This window comes from Myxine glutinosa, chromosome 1, assembly GCF_964187855.1.
Source record: "Myxine glutinosa chromosome 1, kmMyxGlut1.1, whole genome shotgun sequence".
Classification (NCBI taxonomy): Eukaryota; Metazoa; Chordata; class Myxini; order Myxiniformes; family Myxinidae; genus Myxine; species Myxine glutinosa.
The window spans coordinates 162,139,192-162,157,516 of NC_136261.1; the positions used below are offsets into that span (position 1 = coordinate 162,139,192).

Sequence of the window (18,325 nt, forward strand, 5' to 3'; positions counted from 1 at the left end):
CCATTCCCAGGAATTCCTGCAGGGCCTTTATGGTGCGGGGACGCGGGAACGTGGTGATGGCCTCGACCTTGGTTGGCAGCGGCACGGCCCCGTTCTTGGTGATGTGGTGGCCCAAAAAATCAACGGCCGTCGTGCCGAAGTGGCATTTGGCCGGGTTGACGATGAGGCCGTGCTCGCTGAGGCGCCCGAACAGTGTTCGGAGGTGGAGGAGGTGCTCGGCCCGGGACGTGCTGGCGACGAGGATGTCGTCCAGGTAAACGAAAAGGAATGGCAGGTCACGCAGCACGCCGTCCATCAAGCGCTGGAACGCCTGAGCCGCGTTCTTGAGACCAAACGGCATCCGCAAGAATTCGAATAAGCCGAACGGCGTGATGACTGCCGTTTTAGGGACGTCGGCCGCCCTGACAGGTACCTGGTGATATCCCCGTATGAGATCAATTTTCGAAAAAATGACCCGTCCCGCCAGACGGGCGGAGAAGTCTTGGATATGCGGGATCGGGTACCTGTCGGGGGTGGTAGCGTCATTGAGACGGCGGTAGTCGCCACACGGGCGCCATCCACCCCCCGGCTTTGGCACGATGTGCAGTGGCGAGGCCCACGCGCTATCGGAGCGCCGCACGATGCCGAGGTGCTCCAACGCGTCGAATTCGGCCTTCGCCACGGCGAGCTTGGCTGGATCGAGGCGGCGGGCCCTGGCATAGACCGGCGGGCCCGTGGTTGGTATGTGGTGCTCGATCCCATGCCGTACTGCGACGGCCGAAAACGTCGGCCGCGTGAGGGCCGGGAACTCCGTGAGCAGGCGAGCAAACTCGTTCGCCGCCGGGACGGCGCATGCCAGCTCGGTCGGCGCGGAGCTGCTCAATGTGCATACCAGGGAGCTGAAGGTTTCGGCGTTGATTAAACGACGCCGTTGGACGTCCACCAGCAGTCCGTGTGCGCAGAGGAAGTCGGCGCCTAGCAGAGCCATGGGCACGTTTGCGGTTACAAACGTCCAAGCAAAGCGTTGGCCGCCGAAGCAGAGGGTGACGTTGCGCGGGCCAAAGGTGCGGATGGTCGATCCGTTGGCCGCAACCAAGGAGGGGCCGCAAACCGCCGATTGCCTCTCCTGGTCAGAGGCGGGTATGACGCTCAGTTGGGCGCCGGTGTCGCACAGGAAACGCAGTCCGGACGCTTTATCCGTGATGAACAGTAAGTTGCCCGTGTGGCCGGCGCTCATGGCTGGTAATGAACGCCGGCCCGGCCGTTTCCCGGCCTGCCGAAGGTGCACGGGGGTCGGCATGTCCGGGCCTTCTGTCCGAACCTGGCATGATAGTAACACCACGTTTGGTCAGGTGGAGGCCCCGGTCGTCGTGCTGGAGGTGGTCGGCTCGGTGTAGCGGCCGCCAATTGCGTCGGCAGTTCGGTCGTCGACCGTGCCGGGTGCTCGGGCGCCATGGGTGTTGCGTCGGACGGCGGTGGGTCCCATGTCGCCGCTGCGATGCGCTGTCCTGCGGCGGAGATCTTGTCGGCTTCTCTGGCAAGGGCCCGGGGATCTGTGATCGTCATGCTTGCCAGGGCGAGGCGTACCGGGTTAGGCAGCTGACGGAGGAACAGCTCCCGGAACAGGAATGCCGGAGAGTGCTCGCCGAGCAGTGAAAGCATGTAGTCCATTCGCTCGGAAGGGCGCGTGTCGCCGAGCTCGGGCAGGTCGAGCAGGCGCCGTGCGCTCCGCCGATGGGAGGGCGAAAGCGTCGAGGAGAAGCTTCTTAATCGCGCCGTATTTGTCAGCGGCTGGCGGGCTCTCGAGGAGGCTCAGGGCGCGGGCCGCGGTGGCCGAACCGAGCGCTGCTACCACATGGTGGAAGCGGGTGTCGTCGGCCGTGATGCCTCGCAGGGCGAACAGGGAATCCGCCTGTGCGAACCAAACCGCCGCGTGAGCCTCCCAGAAGGTAGGCAGTTTAAGGGCGACTGCCGTGTCCATGTCGGTAGGTCACCAATGAAGGAGCTGGGGCTCCCACGTCGATCGGAAGAATGGACGCGACAAAAAGCTGGAATTCATCCGAGTTGCTTTAATCAAACCAAACACTCAGGCACTCTGAAAAGCCCGTTTATCGGGCAGCAATATATATACATATTATCCCGGAGCGTTTGCCCAGGAAAGGCGAGAGGGGGCGTGGCCCAGCGTCCTGGCTGCGGCCTGGCAAGTTGAGGGCGAGCCTGCCCGGGCGTCCTGGACGAGCCCGGCATGGTGATCGCTCCGCGTCCTTGATAGGTGCAAGGCGATTGTGAAAACCCAGCGGTAGCCGCTACACTTTGATTAATCACTTATAGTTAATACTATTTGGGTCATAAAAATAAAGCTTCCATTAGTAGTTTTACATAACCGTAAAACAACAACATTATTATAATCGATAGAAGAATTCCGTGCGCAAATATAAAACCTGATTGAGCATAACCCGTGCTTTGCTTGGAAAAGGAAGAGCACAAGCGGGTACATGGAGGGGGTGGGGATGGGGGGGAAGAGGTTTCCCCAAGGGGACGATGGGAGCAGAAAGGGTACACGGAGGGGATGGGGGGGGAAGAGGTTTCACCAAGGGGACGATGGGAGCAGAAGCGGGTATCCGGAGGGGGTGAGGGAGGGGATGGGGATGGGGGGGCATGAGGTTTCTTAAAGAAGATGGAGCACAGTCAGGTGGGTACACGGGGGTGGGTTTGGGGGGCACGAAGTCTCCCAAAGGAGACGATCCGTCGATCGATAACTCACGCATGCCGACATGGCTGCACAACAACTCGTCCTGGCAAGTGGGTGTGCCGGGTGTGCTGCGCACGCACTCAGAACCACACCCGCATTCGATCGCTAATAAATATATAAAGGATTTGTTCTTAATCCAATCCTTGCTTGGTATTTGGAGACCGATCCACCTTATTCACTCATTCGTTATTGTCGTTCAGCTCTCTAATTGTAATCGTATTACAAATTTAAAAAATAATCACACGTGAACAAAATTACCAGAGACATGTTCGAAATCGTTGACGTCTCATCATCTCATGTGAAATGTTGCTCAACCAGCCGGACCGACTCAACCACCTCTTCCCAACCGTGCCATGAATCTTCCCAACATACTCCTCCCAGTCTTGATTGTTTCAAAAAGGAGAAACCAAAGAGAAAACGTTTTTAATTCTGTATTATTCAGTCAAAAGTCTTACTTTCAGTGCTGAAACAGCGAGGTATAGGTGTCGAGCAGCTAATATCATTGCGTGCATATGTGGCACGTTTTTCATATATTTGCCTAGTTTGCCCCTCATAGTGGGGCGGATATGCGACAAAAATGGAATGAGATGTTCACTTGTGGCAGAAAGCATGAAACTTTGTATACCTATCTTTTAAAGCATGTCGATTTTAAAAAAGTGTCGGAAACATGGCTTGAAATTGGAAAGATTTGTTTACATATTCAAAGCATGTAGATTACAAAAAGTGTCTGAAACATGACCTGGAATTGAAAATTGTCTGCATATCATTTAAAGCGTGCAGATTTAAAAAAAGGGTCGGAAACGAGTCCTGAATTGTACCGCTGAATATACATATTTGAGCCAATTTTGTCATATTATTTGAATACATGTTTTTACATGTAAATTTTGATGAGTACCCTGTCTGTTTTATGAGTACCAACTATACTGACCCAATTTATTCTAGATATTGCACACTTAAATAATTTGATGTAAAAACTGTACTTGATGAGTAATTTGTTGGAATAAATAGGTATTAATTACTGCATATGCCTCTATTTAAACCCAATATGCACATGATGCACCTTCTTAAAATATTTTAGCTCATAACATGGCCCGCAGGCTTTTAAGGGAACGCTCCCATGCCAGATTCTTCAAGATTTCCATGCACCTGTGAAACGACCTGACCTTCCAAGTTCCTTCAAGGGCAATGATGAACTCTACGAATCTGATAACACAGAAGAAAAGAAGCTCACTGGCATTGCGTGGTCAATTGGACGTCTTAACCTTGAGGTCAAAGACAACCAGGCTGCTCACATCATCTCCCATCAATTGCAGACCATGCCTTCTTGGAGTGCTAGTAATGCCGTCTGGACAGATGAAAAAGTTCCACTCAAGCAAGTAGTATTCCTACCTGTTCTGCCATATCCCGTCACATTGTATAGTGCTGTGTACACACAGATGAAGAATCTGGTAGCAATATGCTCACAACTGGTCCAGGACAAGCTTCCCGTTTATGCAGATGAAAAGGTGTACTGTATGGCTAAGGAGATCCAGCTTCTGCGACCAGCGGAATTCAAGAGTCTCGTACTATGTCTTGGGACATTCCACACAGTCAAGACTTTGCTAAAATGCACTGGAAAGAGTTTACAAGGAAGTGGTGCAGAAAATGTGTGGCTAGAAGCTGGAGTGTATGGGCCAACGGTGATCCAGAACTCTATTCTCAATGCAGGACATTACAGTCGTTCACTGGATGCGCAAAAACTCCTAGCTGAATCAATGCAACGCCTGCTGTACAAGGAGTTCTTTGCAGATAAAGGAGTCGAAAACTATTCTCATGAACTAGAAATTCTAGATCAGCTTAAGAAAAGCACAGCCAGTGGAAATGTATCAGAGAGTCTGAAGCTCTTGGAGCAGTTCCAAATGTCCTCTTCAAAGCTAATCGATGATCTGAAGACTTTCATCAAGACAAGATCATCCACAAATGAGAACTTACAATTCTGGTGTCAGTTCCTGAAACGACATGAAATATCTCTTGATGTGTTGCGAGCTGACCGAGAAGGATTATGGGACTTACATCTTGATACAATGCAACATGCCCTCTATGAGTTTGCTGCTTGTGACTCAACTAATTAACTTCGCTGGGGCACAGTGTACGTAGAAGATGCAAGGAGTCTGCCTGAAACAGCACCATCTGTCTTCAGGAACTTCTATGAGGGTCATTCCTTCTCAATTAAGGACAAGCCTGGTCGCTTCACAGCAGTTGGTGGTGATCAGAACCTTGAGCAGACTATCAACCTCTCATCAAAGTGCAGTGATGGTAAATAATCATTGATATAGAGTCATTTCAAGTATAGCTGTTAGGATTTGGTGGCCATTTTGGACGCCATTGTGGATTTTTAGGTTACATGATAACTCAACCAAATGAACCACTGTATTATTATAGCCGGCGAAGCCGGTGTTGTGAATGAACGCGTACGTATTATGTTGAAAAGCCAGATTTTGCTGGATCCCTTGAGAATTTCGAAGCTTTGACGCACCAAATCGCTCAATGGAGGCCGCCATCTTGCGGATGCGGAAGTATGCATAACAAATTGAAAAAAGTTCAATAGGAGTTTGTTTCACCCGTTTTTTTTTGATTCACAATCTAATGCACCTCTAATTTGTAATTAAAATACTTTCAGACCAACCTCGGCCCGCACGGGTCTGGTTATCTTCAACGAAAATCGTCACCAAACACCGGAACCAATGAGATTCGAGCATTTGGAAAAATATTTCAAAAATCAAATCACTCAATGGAGGCCGCCATCTTCCGGATGCGGAAGTATGCATAAAAGAATTGCGAAAAAGTTCAATAGGAGTTTGTTTCACCCTTCTTTGTTTGATTCACAATCGTATGCACCTCTAATTTGTAATTAAAATACTTTAAGACCAACCTCGTTCCCCGGGCCCACACGGGCCCTGGTTATCTTCAACGAAAATCGTCACCAATTACCGGAACCAATGAGATTCGAGCATTTTAAATAATATTTCAAAAAAGCTTTTTACCACATTTCGGACACTGAAAACGGCGTCAAATATTCCAAAATTGATGAAGAATTATTTTTTTGAAATCTCGCGGCCGTCGGGCATAGTTTTTCACGGCCGGAAATATCTGAAGTTGAGACGGAATTCACCGAATTAATCAAGAAGGAAATTTTATAAATTGTAATCTCACCCAGAATGCAAATGGTGTCATTTTGAACTAGGTACGGTTCCTACTACACCTACCTACTACCAACTACCTAACTACTGATGCCATAGTGATGGGTAAAATAGCGGCAAGAGGCTTTGGCTTCGCCGGCTCATTGCGGCTTTGCAGTCGGGTACTAGTACTCTCATCATTGGATTCCTTGGCCTTAAATGCATGAGTATAACCACAAACATCAAGCGTCTATGTGTTTTGATGACTGATATATGGACAACTGCGATTTTGAATGGCGGCCATTTTGAAATTCAAGATGGCTGCCCCAAACGAAGGAGCCAATGTAATTGTTATTGGTCTTATTGAGTTCGTTGACCCTGAATACATCGGTTTAGGCACCAATATCATGTCTCTATGAGTCTCACAGACCAAGATATGGTCAAAAGTAATACTTATGGCTGCCATTTTGAAAAGCGCCCTCTGTAGCAAAATCTATACAGATTTGGGCTTGTCACCCAAATTTTTTTGAAAGGTCTTGGTATGTGCAACATTAAAATCATGCGTGACTTTGTGCTTTTGCGATGGCCACAAACTCCCCCCGAGAGCCAGTAGTAACAAGTACAAAAAGTTTTAATGAAAACAAAAGCCGCGTCGATGTTACACAATGCCTAGATGCAGCTGTGCCTATAACGTCGATGTTATAGGCACAGGACATTCCTATTGATTCGATTACTTGATGTTATTTTTGTGCAAAGTGAAAATATATCTCTGCAATTTCCCGTGTGTGGCGACGAATTTTAAATATATCTCGGCATTTTCCCGTCTGTTATTTCAGGCGGTGTATGACTGACCATGCCGCGATTAAAAAAAAAAAAATCTCGGCAATTTCCTGTGTGCGGCGACACGTGAACGAAGCTATGCTCCTCTCTCCACATTATTGTGACGACGTATAAATTAAATATTTCATCGTGACGATTGTCATCAAATGGACGAATTTTTAATATATCTCGGCATTTTCCTGTGTGTTATTTCAGGCGGTGTATGACTGACCATGCCACGATTTAAAAAAAAAAAATCTCAATGGACTTGAAGTTACAGGCCTTTGAGAATTCATTTCGTTCTATAAAGGGCAACTTTCATCGGATTTTCTTCCCGTTTTTTTTCAACCGAGTCTAAAACTATGTTAGTGACTGTGAAAAATGAAATGATATATCGAATTTGATTTGAAATAAAACTGTGTGAGAGAGGAAGACACCACGGGCCTACAAAACAGGCCTCAAAGCTATGCGAGTTAATAAAATGGTGGATATTTGTTTATATGAAGGCTCTCCCAGAATAGCTTTGAGGTTTTGTCTTCTCTGCAAGAACAAGAACAAGAAGAAGAACAACAACAACAGCAGAGGGCACTCTATGAGCAGCGTCTGGGACGCGGCTAAAAATTGTTGTATCGCCATTACATATGACGAGCAACGGTACCCGTCCTAAGGCTGGTTTAAAAAAAATTCCTGTTTATCATCGCCGCCCGCCCCATAAAAGTTGTCCGCTCCTAAAAAATCTTCTTCTTTTTTTTTACGCGCGAAGTCAGTACAATCCGTTCCCTGTGTTGAGGAGCTGAGGTACCACAGATGAGTCATATCCTATATGCAGTACCTGCAGTAAGAGTCGTACTGCCGAGAAGAGGCCCACTCGGAAGTTCAAGAAGTAGTTGGTATTCTGCAGGAGAGGCCAAATATCATCGGCAAACGGGAGAGCCTCACGTGATAATTATTGCTGTGGATTCCTAGTCAAAAATTAAACGAGGGCTACATTACATGTGGTAGTAGGTGATGATAGATAAATGAATAAACGGCAACCAACATTCTCTTGGTGTTGAACTCGACTCAACATGTATGAGTGCTATCATAGCAGTAGCTGCTGATATATAGATACATCTATGAGTGCTATAATAGCAGTAGCTGCTGATATATAGATACATCTATGAGTGCTATCATAGCAGTAGCTGCTGATATATAGATACATCTATGAGTGCTATAATAGCAGTAGCTGCTGATATATAGATACATCTATGAGTGCTATAATAGCAGTAGCTGCTGATATATAGATACATCTATGAGTGCTATAATAGCAGTAGCTGCTGATATATAGATACATCTATGAGTGCTATAATAGCAGTAGCTGCTGATATATAGATACATCTATGAGTGCTATCATAGCAGTAGCTGCTGATTGATAGATACATCTATGAGTGCTATAATAGCAGTAGCTGCTGATTGATAGATACACCTATGAGTGCTATAATAGCAGTAGCTGCTGATTGATAGATACATCTATGAGTGCTATAATAGCAGTAGCTGCTGATTGATAGATACATCTATGAGTGCTGTAATAGCAGGAGCTGCTGATAGATAGATACATCTATGAGTGCTATAATAGCAGGAGCTGCTGATATATAGATACATCTATGAGTGCTGTAATAGCAGTAGTTGCTGATATATAGATACATCGATGAGTGCTATAATAGCAGTAGCTGCTGATTGATAGATACATCTATGAGTGCTGTAATAGCAGGAGCTGCTGATAGATAGATACATCTATGAGTGCTATAATAGCAGTAGCTGCTGATAGATAGATACATCTATGAGTGCTATAATAGCAGTAGCTGCTGATTGATAGATACATCTATGAGTGCTATCATAGCAGTAGCTGCTGATTGATAGATACATCTATGAGTGCTGTAATAGCAGTCGCTGCTGATAGATAGATACACCTATGAGTGCTATAATAGCAGTAGCTGCTGATTGATAGATACATCTATGAGTGCTATAATAGCAGTAGCTGCTGATTGATAGATACATCTATGAGTGCTGTAATAACAGGAGCTGCTGATAGATAGATACATCTATGAGTGCTATAATAGCAGTAGCTGCTGATATATAGATACATCGATGAGTGCTATAATAGCAGTAGCTGCTGATTGATAGATACATCTATGAGTGCTGTAATAGCAGGAGCTGCTGATAGATAGATACATCTATGAGTGCTATAATAGCAGTAGCTGCTGATAGATAGATACATCTATGAGTGCTATAATAGCAGTAGCTGCTGATTGATAGATACATCTATGAGTGCTATCATAGCAGTAGCTGCTGATTGATAGATACATCTATGAGTGCTGTAATAGCAGTCGCTGCTGATAGATAGATACACCTATGAGTGCTATAATAGCAGTAGCTGCTGATTGATAGATACATCTATGAGTGCTATAATAGCAGTAGCTGCTGATTGATAGATACATCTATGAGTGCTGTAATAACAGGAGCTGCTGATAGATAGATACATCTATGAGTGCTATAATAGCAGGAGCTGCTGATATATAGATACATCTATGAGTGCTGTAATAGCAGTAGCTGCTGATATATAGATACAACTACGAGTGCTATAATAGCAGTAGCTGCTGATATATAGATACATCGATGAGTGCTATAATAGCAGTAGCTGCTGATTGATAGATACATCTATGAGTGCTGTAATAGCAGGAGCTGCTGATAGATAGATACATCTATGAGTGCTATAATAGCAGTAGCTGCTGATTGATAGATACATCTATGAGTGCTATAATAGCCGTAGCTGCTGATAGATAGATACATCTATGAGTGCTATAATAGCAGTAGCTGCTGATAGATAGATACATCTATGAGTGCTATAATAGCAGTAGCTGCTGATAGCTAGATACATCTATGAGTGCTATAATAGCAGTAGCTGCTGATAGATAGATACATCTATGAGTGCTATAATAGCAGTAGCTGCTGATTGATAGATACATCTATGAGTGCTATAATAGCCGTAGCTGCTGATCGATAGATACATCTATGAGTGCTATAATAGCAGTAGCTGCTGATAGATAGATACATCTATGAGTGCTATAATAGCAGTAGCTGCTGATAGATAGATACATCTATGAGTGCTATAATAGCAGTAGCTGCTGATAGATAGATACATCTATGAGTGCTATAATAGCAGTCGCTGCTGATATATAGATACATCTATGAGTGCTATAATAGCAGTCGCTGCTGATATATAGATACATCTATGAGTGCTGTAATAGCAGTCGCTGCTGATATATAGATACATCTATGAGTACTGTAATAGCAGTCGCTGCTGATATTTCGATACATCTATGAGTGCTGTAATAGCAGTCGCTGCTGATATATAGATACATCTATGAGTTCTGTAATGACAGTAGCTGCTGATATATAGATACATCTATGAGTGCTGTAATAGCAGTAGCTGCTGATTGATAGATACATCTATGAGTGCTATAATAGCCGTAGCTGGTGATAGATAGATACATCTATGAGTGCTGTAATAGCAGTAGCTGCTGATAGATAGATACATCTATGAGTGCTGTAATAGCAGTAGCTGCTGATTGATAGATACATCTATGAGTGCTGTAATAGCAGTAGCTGCTGATAGATAGATACATCTATGAGTGCTATATTAGCAGTAGCTGCTCATAGACAGATACATCTATGAGTGCTGTAATAGCAGTAGCTGCTGATTGATAGATACATCTATGAGTGCTATAATAGCCGTAGCTGCTGATAGATAGATACATCTATGAGTGCTATAATAGCAGTAGCTGCTGATTGATAGATACATCTATGAGTGCTATCATAGCAGTAGCTGCTGATTGATAGATACATCTATGAGTGCTATCATAGCAGTAGCTGCTGATTGATAGATACATCTATGAGTGCTGTAATAGCAGGAGCTGCTGATAGATAGATACATCTATGAGTGCTATAATAGCAGTAGCTGCTGATAGATAGATACATCTATGAGTGCTATAATAGCAGTAGCTGCTGATTGATAGATACATCTATGAGTGCTACCATAGCAGTAGCTGCTGATTGATAGATACATCTATGAGTGCTGTAATAGCAGTCGCTGCTGATAGATAGATACACCTATGAGTGCTATAATAGCAGTAGCTGCTGATTGATAGATACATCTATGAGTGCTATAATAGCAGTAGCTGCTGATTGATAGATACATCTATGAGTGCTGTAATAGCAGGAGCTGCTGATAGATAGATACATCTATGAGTGCTATAATAGCAGGAGCTGCTGATATATAGATACATCTATGAGTGCTGTAATAGCAGTAGCTGCTGATAGATAGATACATCTATGAGTGCTATAATAGCAGTAGCTGCTGATAGATAGATACATCTATGAGTGCTATAATAGCAGTCGCTGCTGATATATAGATACATCTATGAGTGCTATAATAGCAGTCGCTGCTGATATATAGATACATCTATGAGTGCTGTAATAGCAGTCGCTGCTGATATATAGATACATCTATGAGTACTGTAATAGCAGTCGCTGCTGATATTTCGATACATCTATGAGTGCTGTAATAGCAGTCGCTGCTGATATATAGATACATCTATGAGTTCTGTAATGACAGTAGCTGCTGATATATAGATACATCTATGAGTGCTGTAATAGCAGTAGCTGCTGATTGATAGATACATCTATGAGTGCTATAATAGCCGTAGCTGGTGATAGATAGATACATCTATGAGTGCTGTAATAGCAGTAGCTGCTGATAGATAGATACATCTATGAGTGCTGTAATAGCAGTAGCTGCTGATTGATAGATACATCTATGAGTGCTGTAATAGCAGTAGCTGCTGATAGATAGATACATCTATGAGTGCTATATTAGCAGTAGCTGCTCATAGACAGATACATCTATGAGTGCTGTAATAGCAGTAGCTGCTGATTGATAGATACATCTATGAGTGCTATAATAGCCGTAGCTGCTGATAGATAGATACATCTATGAGTGCTATAATAGCAGTAGCTGCTGATTGATAGATACATCTATGAGTGCTATCATAGCAGTAGCTGCTGATTGATAGATACATCTATGAGTGCTATCATAGCAGTAGCTGCTGATTGATAGATACATCTATGAGTGCTGTAATAGCAGGAGCTGCTGATAGATAGATACATCTATGAGTGCTATAATAGCAGTAGCTGCTGATAGATAGATACATCTATGAGTGCTATAATAGCAGTAGCTGCTGATTGATAGATACATCTATGAGTGCTATCATAGCAGTAGCTGCTGATTGATAGATACATCTATGAGTGCTGTAATAGCAGTCGCTGCTGATAGATAGATACACCTATGAGTGCTATAATAGCAGTAGCTGCTGATTGATAGATACATCTATGAGTTCTATAATAGCAGTAGCTGCTGATTGATAGATACATCTATGAGTTCTGTAATAGCAGGAGCTGCTGATAGATAGATACATCTATGAGTGCTATAATAGCAGGAGCTGCTGATATATAGATACATCTATGAGTGCTGTAATAGCAGTAGCTGCTGATATATAGATACAACTACGAGTGCTATTATAGCAGTAGCTGCTGATATATAGATACATCGATGAGTGCTATAATAGCAGTAGCTGCTGATTGATAGATACATCTATGAGTGCTGTAATAGCAGGAGCTGCTGATAGATAGATACATCTATGAGTGCTATAATAGCAGTAGCTGCTGATTGATAGATACATCTATGAGTGCTATAATAGCAGTAGCTGCTGATTGATAGATACATCTATGAGTGCTATAATAGCAGTAGCTGCTGATAGATAGATACATCTATGAGTGCTATAATAGCAGTAGCTGCTGATTGATAGATACATCTATGAGTGCTATAATAGCAGTAGCTGCTGATAGATAGATACATCTATGAGTGCTCTAATAGCAGTAGCTGCTGATTGATAGATACATCTATGAGTGCTATAATAGCAGTAGCTGCTGATTGATAGATACATCTATGAGTGCTATAATAGCAGTAGCTGCTGATTGATAGATACATCTATGAGTGCTATAATAGCAGTAGCTGCTGATAGATAGATACATCTATGAGTGCTATAATAGCAGTAGCTGCTGATAGCTAGATACATCTATGAGTGCTATAATAGCAGTAGCTGCTGATAGATAGATACATCTATGAGTGCTATAATAGCAGTAGCTGCTGATTGATAGATACATCTATGAGTGCTATAATAGCCGTAGCTGCTGATAGATAGATACATCTATGAGTGCTATAATAGCAGTAGCTGCTGATAGATAGATACATCTATGAGTGCTATAATAGCAGTAGCTGCTGATAGCTAGATACATCTATGAGTGCTATAATAGCAGTAGCTGCTGATAGATAGATACATCTATGAGTGCTATAATAGCAGTAGCTGCTGATTGATAGATACATCTATGAGTGCTATAATAGCCGTAGCTGCTGATAGATAGATACATCTATGAGTGCTATAATAGCAGTAGCTGCTGATAGATAGATACATCTATGAGTGCTTTCATAGCAGTAGCTGCTGATAGATAGATACATCTATGAGTGCTATAATAGCAGTAGCTGCTGATAGCTAGATACATCTATGAGTGCTATAATAGCAGTAGCTGCTGATAGATAGATACATCTATGAGTGCTATAATAGCAGTAGCTGTTGATTGATAGATACATCTATGAGTGCTATAATAGCAGTAGCTGCTGATAGCTAGATACATCTATGAGTGCTATAATAGCAGTAGCTGCTGATAGATAGATACATCTATGAGTGCTATAATAGCAGTAGCTGCTGATTGATAGATACATCTATGAGTGCTATAATAGCCGTAGCTGCTGATAGATAGATACATCTATGAGTGCTATAATAGCAGTAGCTGCTGATAGATAGATACATCTATGAGTGCTATAATAGCAGTAGCTGCTGATAGATAGATACATCTATGAGTGCTATAATAGCAGTAGCTGCTGATAGCTAGATACATCTATGAGTGCTATAATAGCAGTAGCTGCTGATAGATAGATACATCTATGAGTGCTATAATAGCAGTAGCTGCTGATTGATAGATACATCTATGAGTGCTATAATAGCCGTAGTTGCTGATAGATAGATACATCTATGAGTGCTATAATAGCAGTAGCTGCTGATAGATAGATACATCTATGAGTGCTATAATAGCAGGAGCTGCTGATAGATAGATACATTTATGAGTGCTATAATAGCAGGAGCTGCTGAATGATAGATACATCTATGAGTGCTGTAATAGCAGTAGCTGCTGATATATAGATACATCTATGAGTGCTATAATAGCAGTAGTTGCTGATTGATAGATACATCTATGAGTGCTGTAATAGCAGTAGCTGCTGATATATAGATACATCTACGTCTACGAGTGCTATAATAGCAGTAGCTGCTGATATATAGATACATCTATGAGTGCTATAAAGCAGCAGCTGCTGATAGATAGATACATCGATGAGTGCTATAATAGCAGTAGCTGCTGATAGATAGATACATCTATGAGTGCTGTAATAGCAGTAGCTGCTGATATATAGATACATCTATGAGTGCTATAATAGCAGTAGCTGCTGATAGATAGATACATCTATGAGTGCTATAATAGCAGTAGCTGCTGATTGATAGATACATCTATGAGTGCTATAATAGCCGTAGCTGCTGATAGATAGATACATCTATGAGTGCTATAATAGCAGTAGCTGCTCAAAGCTAGATACATCTATGAGTGCTATAATAGCAGTAGCTGCTGATATATAGATACATCTATGAGTGCTGTAATAGCAGTAGCTGCTCATAGATAGATACATCTATGAGTGCTGTAATAGGAGTAGCTGCTGATAGATAGATACATCTATGAGTGCTATAATAGCAGTAGCTGCTGATTGATAGATACATATATGAGTGATATAATAGCAGTAGCTGCTGACAGATAGATACATCTATGAGTGCTATAATAGCAGTAGCTGCTGACAGATAGATACAACTATGAGTGCTATAATAGCAGTAGCTGCTGATTGATAGATACATCTATGAGTGCTATAATAGCAGTAGCTGCTGACAGATAGATACATCTATGAGTGCTATAATAGCAGTAGCTGCTGACAGATAGATACATCTATGAGTGCTATAATAGCAGTAGCTGCTGAAAGATAGATACATCTATGAGTGCTTTAATAGCAGTAGCTGCTGATTGATAGATACATCTATGAGTGCTATAATAGCAGTAGCTGCTGATAGATAGATACATCTTTGAGTGCTATAATAGCAGTAGCTGCTGATAGATAGATACATCTTTGAGTGCTATAATAGCAGTAGCTGCTCATAGATAGATACATCTTTGAGTGCTATAATAGCAGTAGCTGCTGATTGATAGATACATCTATGAGTGATATAATAGCAGTAGCTGCTGATAGATAGATACATCTATGAGTGCTATAATAGCAGTCGCTGCTGATATATAGATACATCTATGAGTGCTGTAATAGCAGTAGCTGCTGATAGATAGATACATCTATGAGTGCTATAATAGCAGTAGCTGCTGATAGATAGATACATCTATGAGTGCTATAATAGCAGTCGCTGCTGATATATAGATACATCTATGAGTGCTGTAATAGCAGTCGCTGCTGATATATAGATACATCTATGAGTGCTGTAATAGCAGTCGTTGCTGATATATAGATACATCTATGAGTACTGTAATAGCAGTCGCTGCTGATATTTCGATACATCTATGAGTGCTGTAATAGCAGTCGCTGCTGATATATAGATACATCTATGAGTTCTGTAATGGCAGTAGCTGCTGATATATAGATACATGTATGAGTGCTGTAATAGCAGTAGCTGCTGATTGATAGATACATCTATGAGTGCTATAATAGCCGTAGCTGGTGATAGATAGATACATCTATGAGTGCTGTAATAGCAGTAGCTGCTGATAGATAGATACATCTATGAGTGCTGTAATAGCAGTAGCTGCTGATTGATAGATACATCTATGAGTGCTGTAATAGCAGTAGCTGCTGATAGATAGATACATCTCTGAGTGCTATATTAGCAGTAGCTGCTCATAGACAGATACATCTATGAGTGCTGTAATAGCAGTAGCTGCTGATTGATAGATACATCTATGAGTGCTATAATAGCCGTAGCTGCTGATAGATAGATACATCTATGAGTGCTGTAATAGCAGTAGCTGCTCATAGATAGATACATCTATGAGTGCTATAATAGCAGTAGCTGCTGATATATAGATACATCTATGAGTGCTGTCATAGCAGTAGCTGCTGATAGATAGATACATCTATGAGTGCTGTAATAGCAGTAGCTGCTGATTGATAGATACATCTATGAGTGCTATAATAGCCGTAGCTGCTGATAGATAGATACATCTATGAGTGCTGTAATAGCAGTAGCTGCTCATAGATAGATACATCTATGAGTGCTATAATAGCAGTAGCTGCTGATATATAGATACATCTATGAGTGCTGTCATAGCAGTAGCTGCTGATAGATAGATACATCTATGAGTGCTGTAATAGCAGTAGCTGCTCATAGATAGATACATCTATGAGTGCTATAAAAGCACTAGCTGCTGATATATAGATACATCTATGAGTGCTGTAATAGCAGTAGCTGCTCATAGATAGATACATCTATGAGTGCTTTAAAAGCAGTAGCTGCTGATATATAGATACATCTATGAGTGCTGTAATAGCAGTAGCTACTGATATATAGATACATCTATGAGTGCTATAATACCAGTAGCTGCTGACAGATAGATACATCTATGAGTGCTGTAATAGCAGTAGCTGCTGATATATAGATACATCTATGAGTGCTGTAATAGCAGTAGCTGCTCATAGATAGATACATCTATGAGTGCTTTAAAAGCAGTAGCTGCTGATATATAGATACATCTATGAGTGCTGTAATAGCAGTAGCTACTGATATATAGATACATCGATGAGTGCTATAATAGCAGTAGCTGCTGATTGATAGATACATCTATGAGTGCTGTAATAGCAGGAGCTGCTGATAGATAGATACATCTATGAGTGCTATAATAGCAGTAGCTGCTGATTGATAGATACATCTATGAGTGCTATAATAGCAGTAGCTGCTGATTGATAGATACATCTATGAGTGCTATAATAGCAGTAGCTGCTGATAGATAGATACATCTATGAGTGCTATAATAGCAGTAGCTGCTGATTGATAGATACATCTATGAGTGCTATAATAGCAGTAGCTGCTGATAGATAGATACATCTATGAGTGCTCTAATAGCAGTAGCTGCTGATTGATAGATACATCTATGAGTGCTATAATAGCAGTAGCTGCTGATTGATAGATACATCTATGAGTGCTATAATAGCAGTAGCTGCTGATTGATAGATACATCTATGAGTGCTATAATAGCAGTAGCTGCTGATAGATAGATACATCTATGAGTGCTATAATAGCAGTAGCTGCTGATAGCTAGATACATCTATGAGTGCTATAATAGCAGTAGCTGCTGATAGATAGATACATCTATGAGTGCTATAATAGCAGTAGCTGCTGATTGATAGATACATCTATGAGTGCTATAATAGCCGTAGCTGCTGATAGATAGATACATCTATGAGTGCTATAATAGCAGTAGCTGCTGATAGATAGATACATCTATGAGTGCTATAATAGCAGTAGCTGCTGATAGCTAGATACATCTATGAGTGCTATAATAGCAGTAGCTGCTGATAGATAGATACATCTATGAGTGCTATAATAGCAGTAGCTGCTGATTGATAGATACATCTATGAGTGCTATAATAGCCGTAGCTGCTGATAGATAGATACATCTATGAGTGCTATAATAGCAGTAGCTGCTGATAGATAGATACATCTATGAGTGCTTTCATAGCAGTAGCTGCTGATAGATAGATACATCTATGAGTGCTATAATAGCAGTAGCTGCTGATAGCTAGATACATCTATGAGTGCTATAATAGCAGTAGCTGCTGATAGATAGATACATCTATGAGTGCTATAATAGCAGTAGCTGTTGATTGATAGATACATCTATGAGTGCTATAATAGCAGTAGCTGCTGATAGCTAGATACATCTATGAGTGCTATAATAGCAGTAGCTGCTGATAGATAGATACATCTATGAGTGCTATAATAGCAGTAGCTGCTGATTGATAGATACATCTATGAGTGCTATAATAGCCGTAGCTGCTGATAGATAGATACATCTATGAGTGCTATAATAGCAGTAGCTGCTGATAGATAGATACATCTATGAGTGCTATAATAGCAGTAGCTGCTGATAGATAGATACATCTATGAGTGCTATAATAGCAGTAGCTGCTGATAGCTAGATACATCTATGAGTGCTATAATAGCAGTAGCTGCTGATAGATAGATACATCTATGAGTGCTATAATAGCAGTAGCTGCTGATTGATAGATACATCTATGAGTGCTATAATAGCCGTAGTTGCTGATAGATAGATACATCTATGAGTGCTATAATAGCAGTAGCTG

General features: G+C 42.0%; 1 protein-coding gene across 2 annotated transcripts in view; it reads right to left on the bottom strand.

Moving 5' to 3' along the window:
• Positions 1–3,033, bottom strand: part of LOC137430819 (sorcin) — a 70,703-nt gene extending 67,670 nt beyond the window's left edge. Inside the window, exon 1 of one of the 2 annotated variants that reach the window (XM_068121606.2) lies at positions 2,990–3,033. In XM_068121606.2, coding sequence (XP_067977707.1) covers positions 2,990–2,998 — 9 coding nt within the window. In that variant the 5' untranslated portion in view covers positions 2,999–3,033. Of the gene's footprint in view, positions 1–2,743 lie in introns of both variants that reach the window. The other variant, XM_068121598.2, reaches the window with a different exon arrangement.
• Between the last annotated feature and the right edge of the window lie 15,292 nt (positions 3,034–18,325).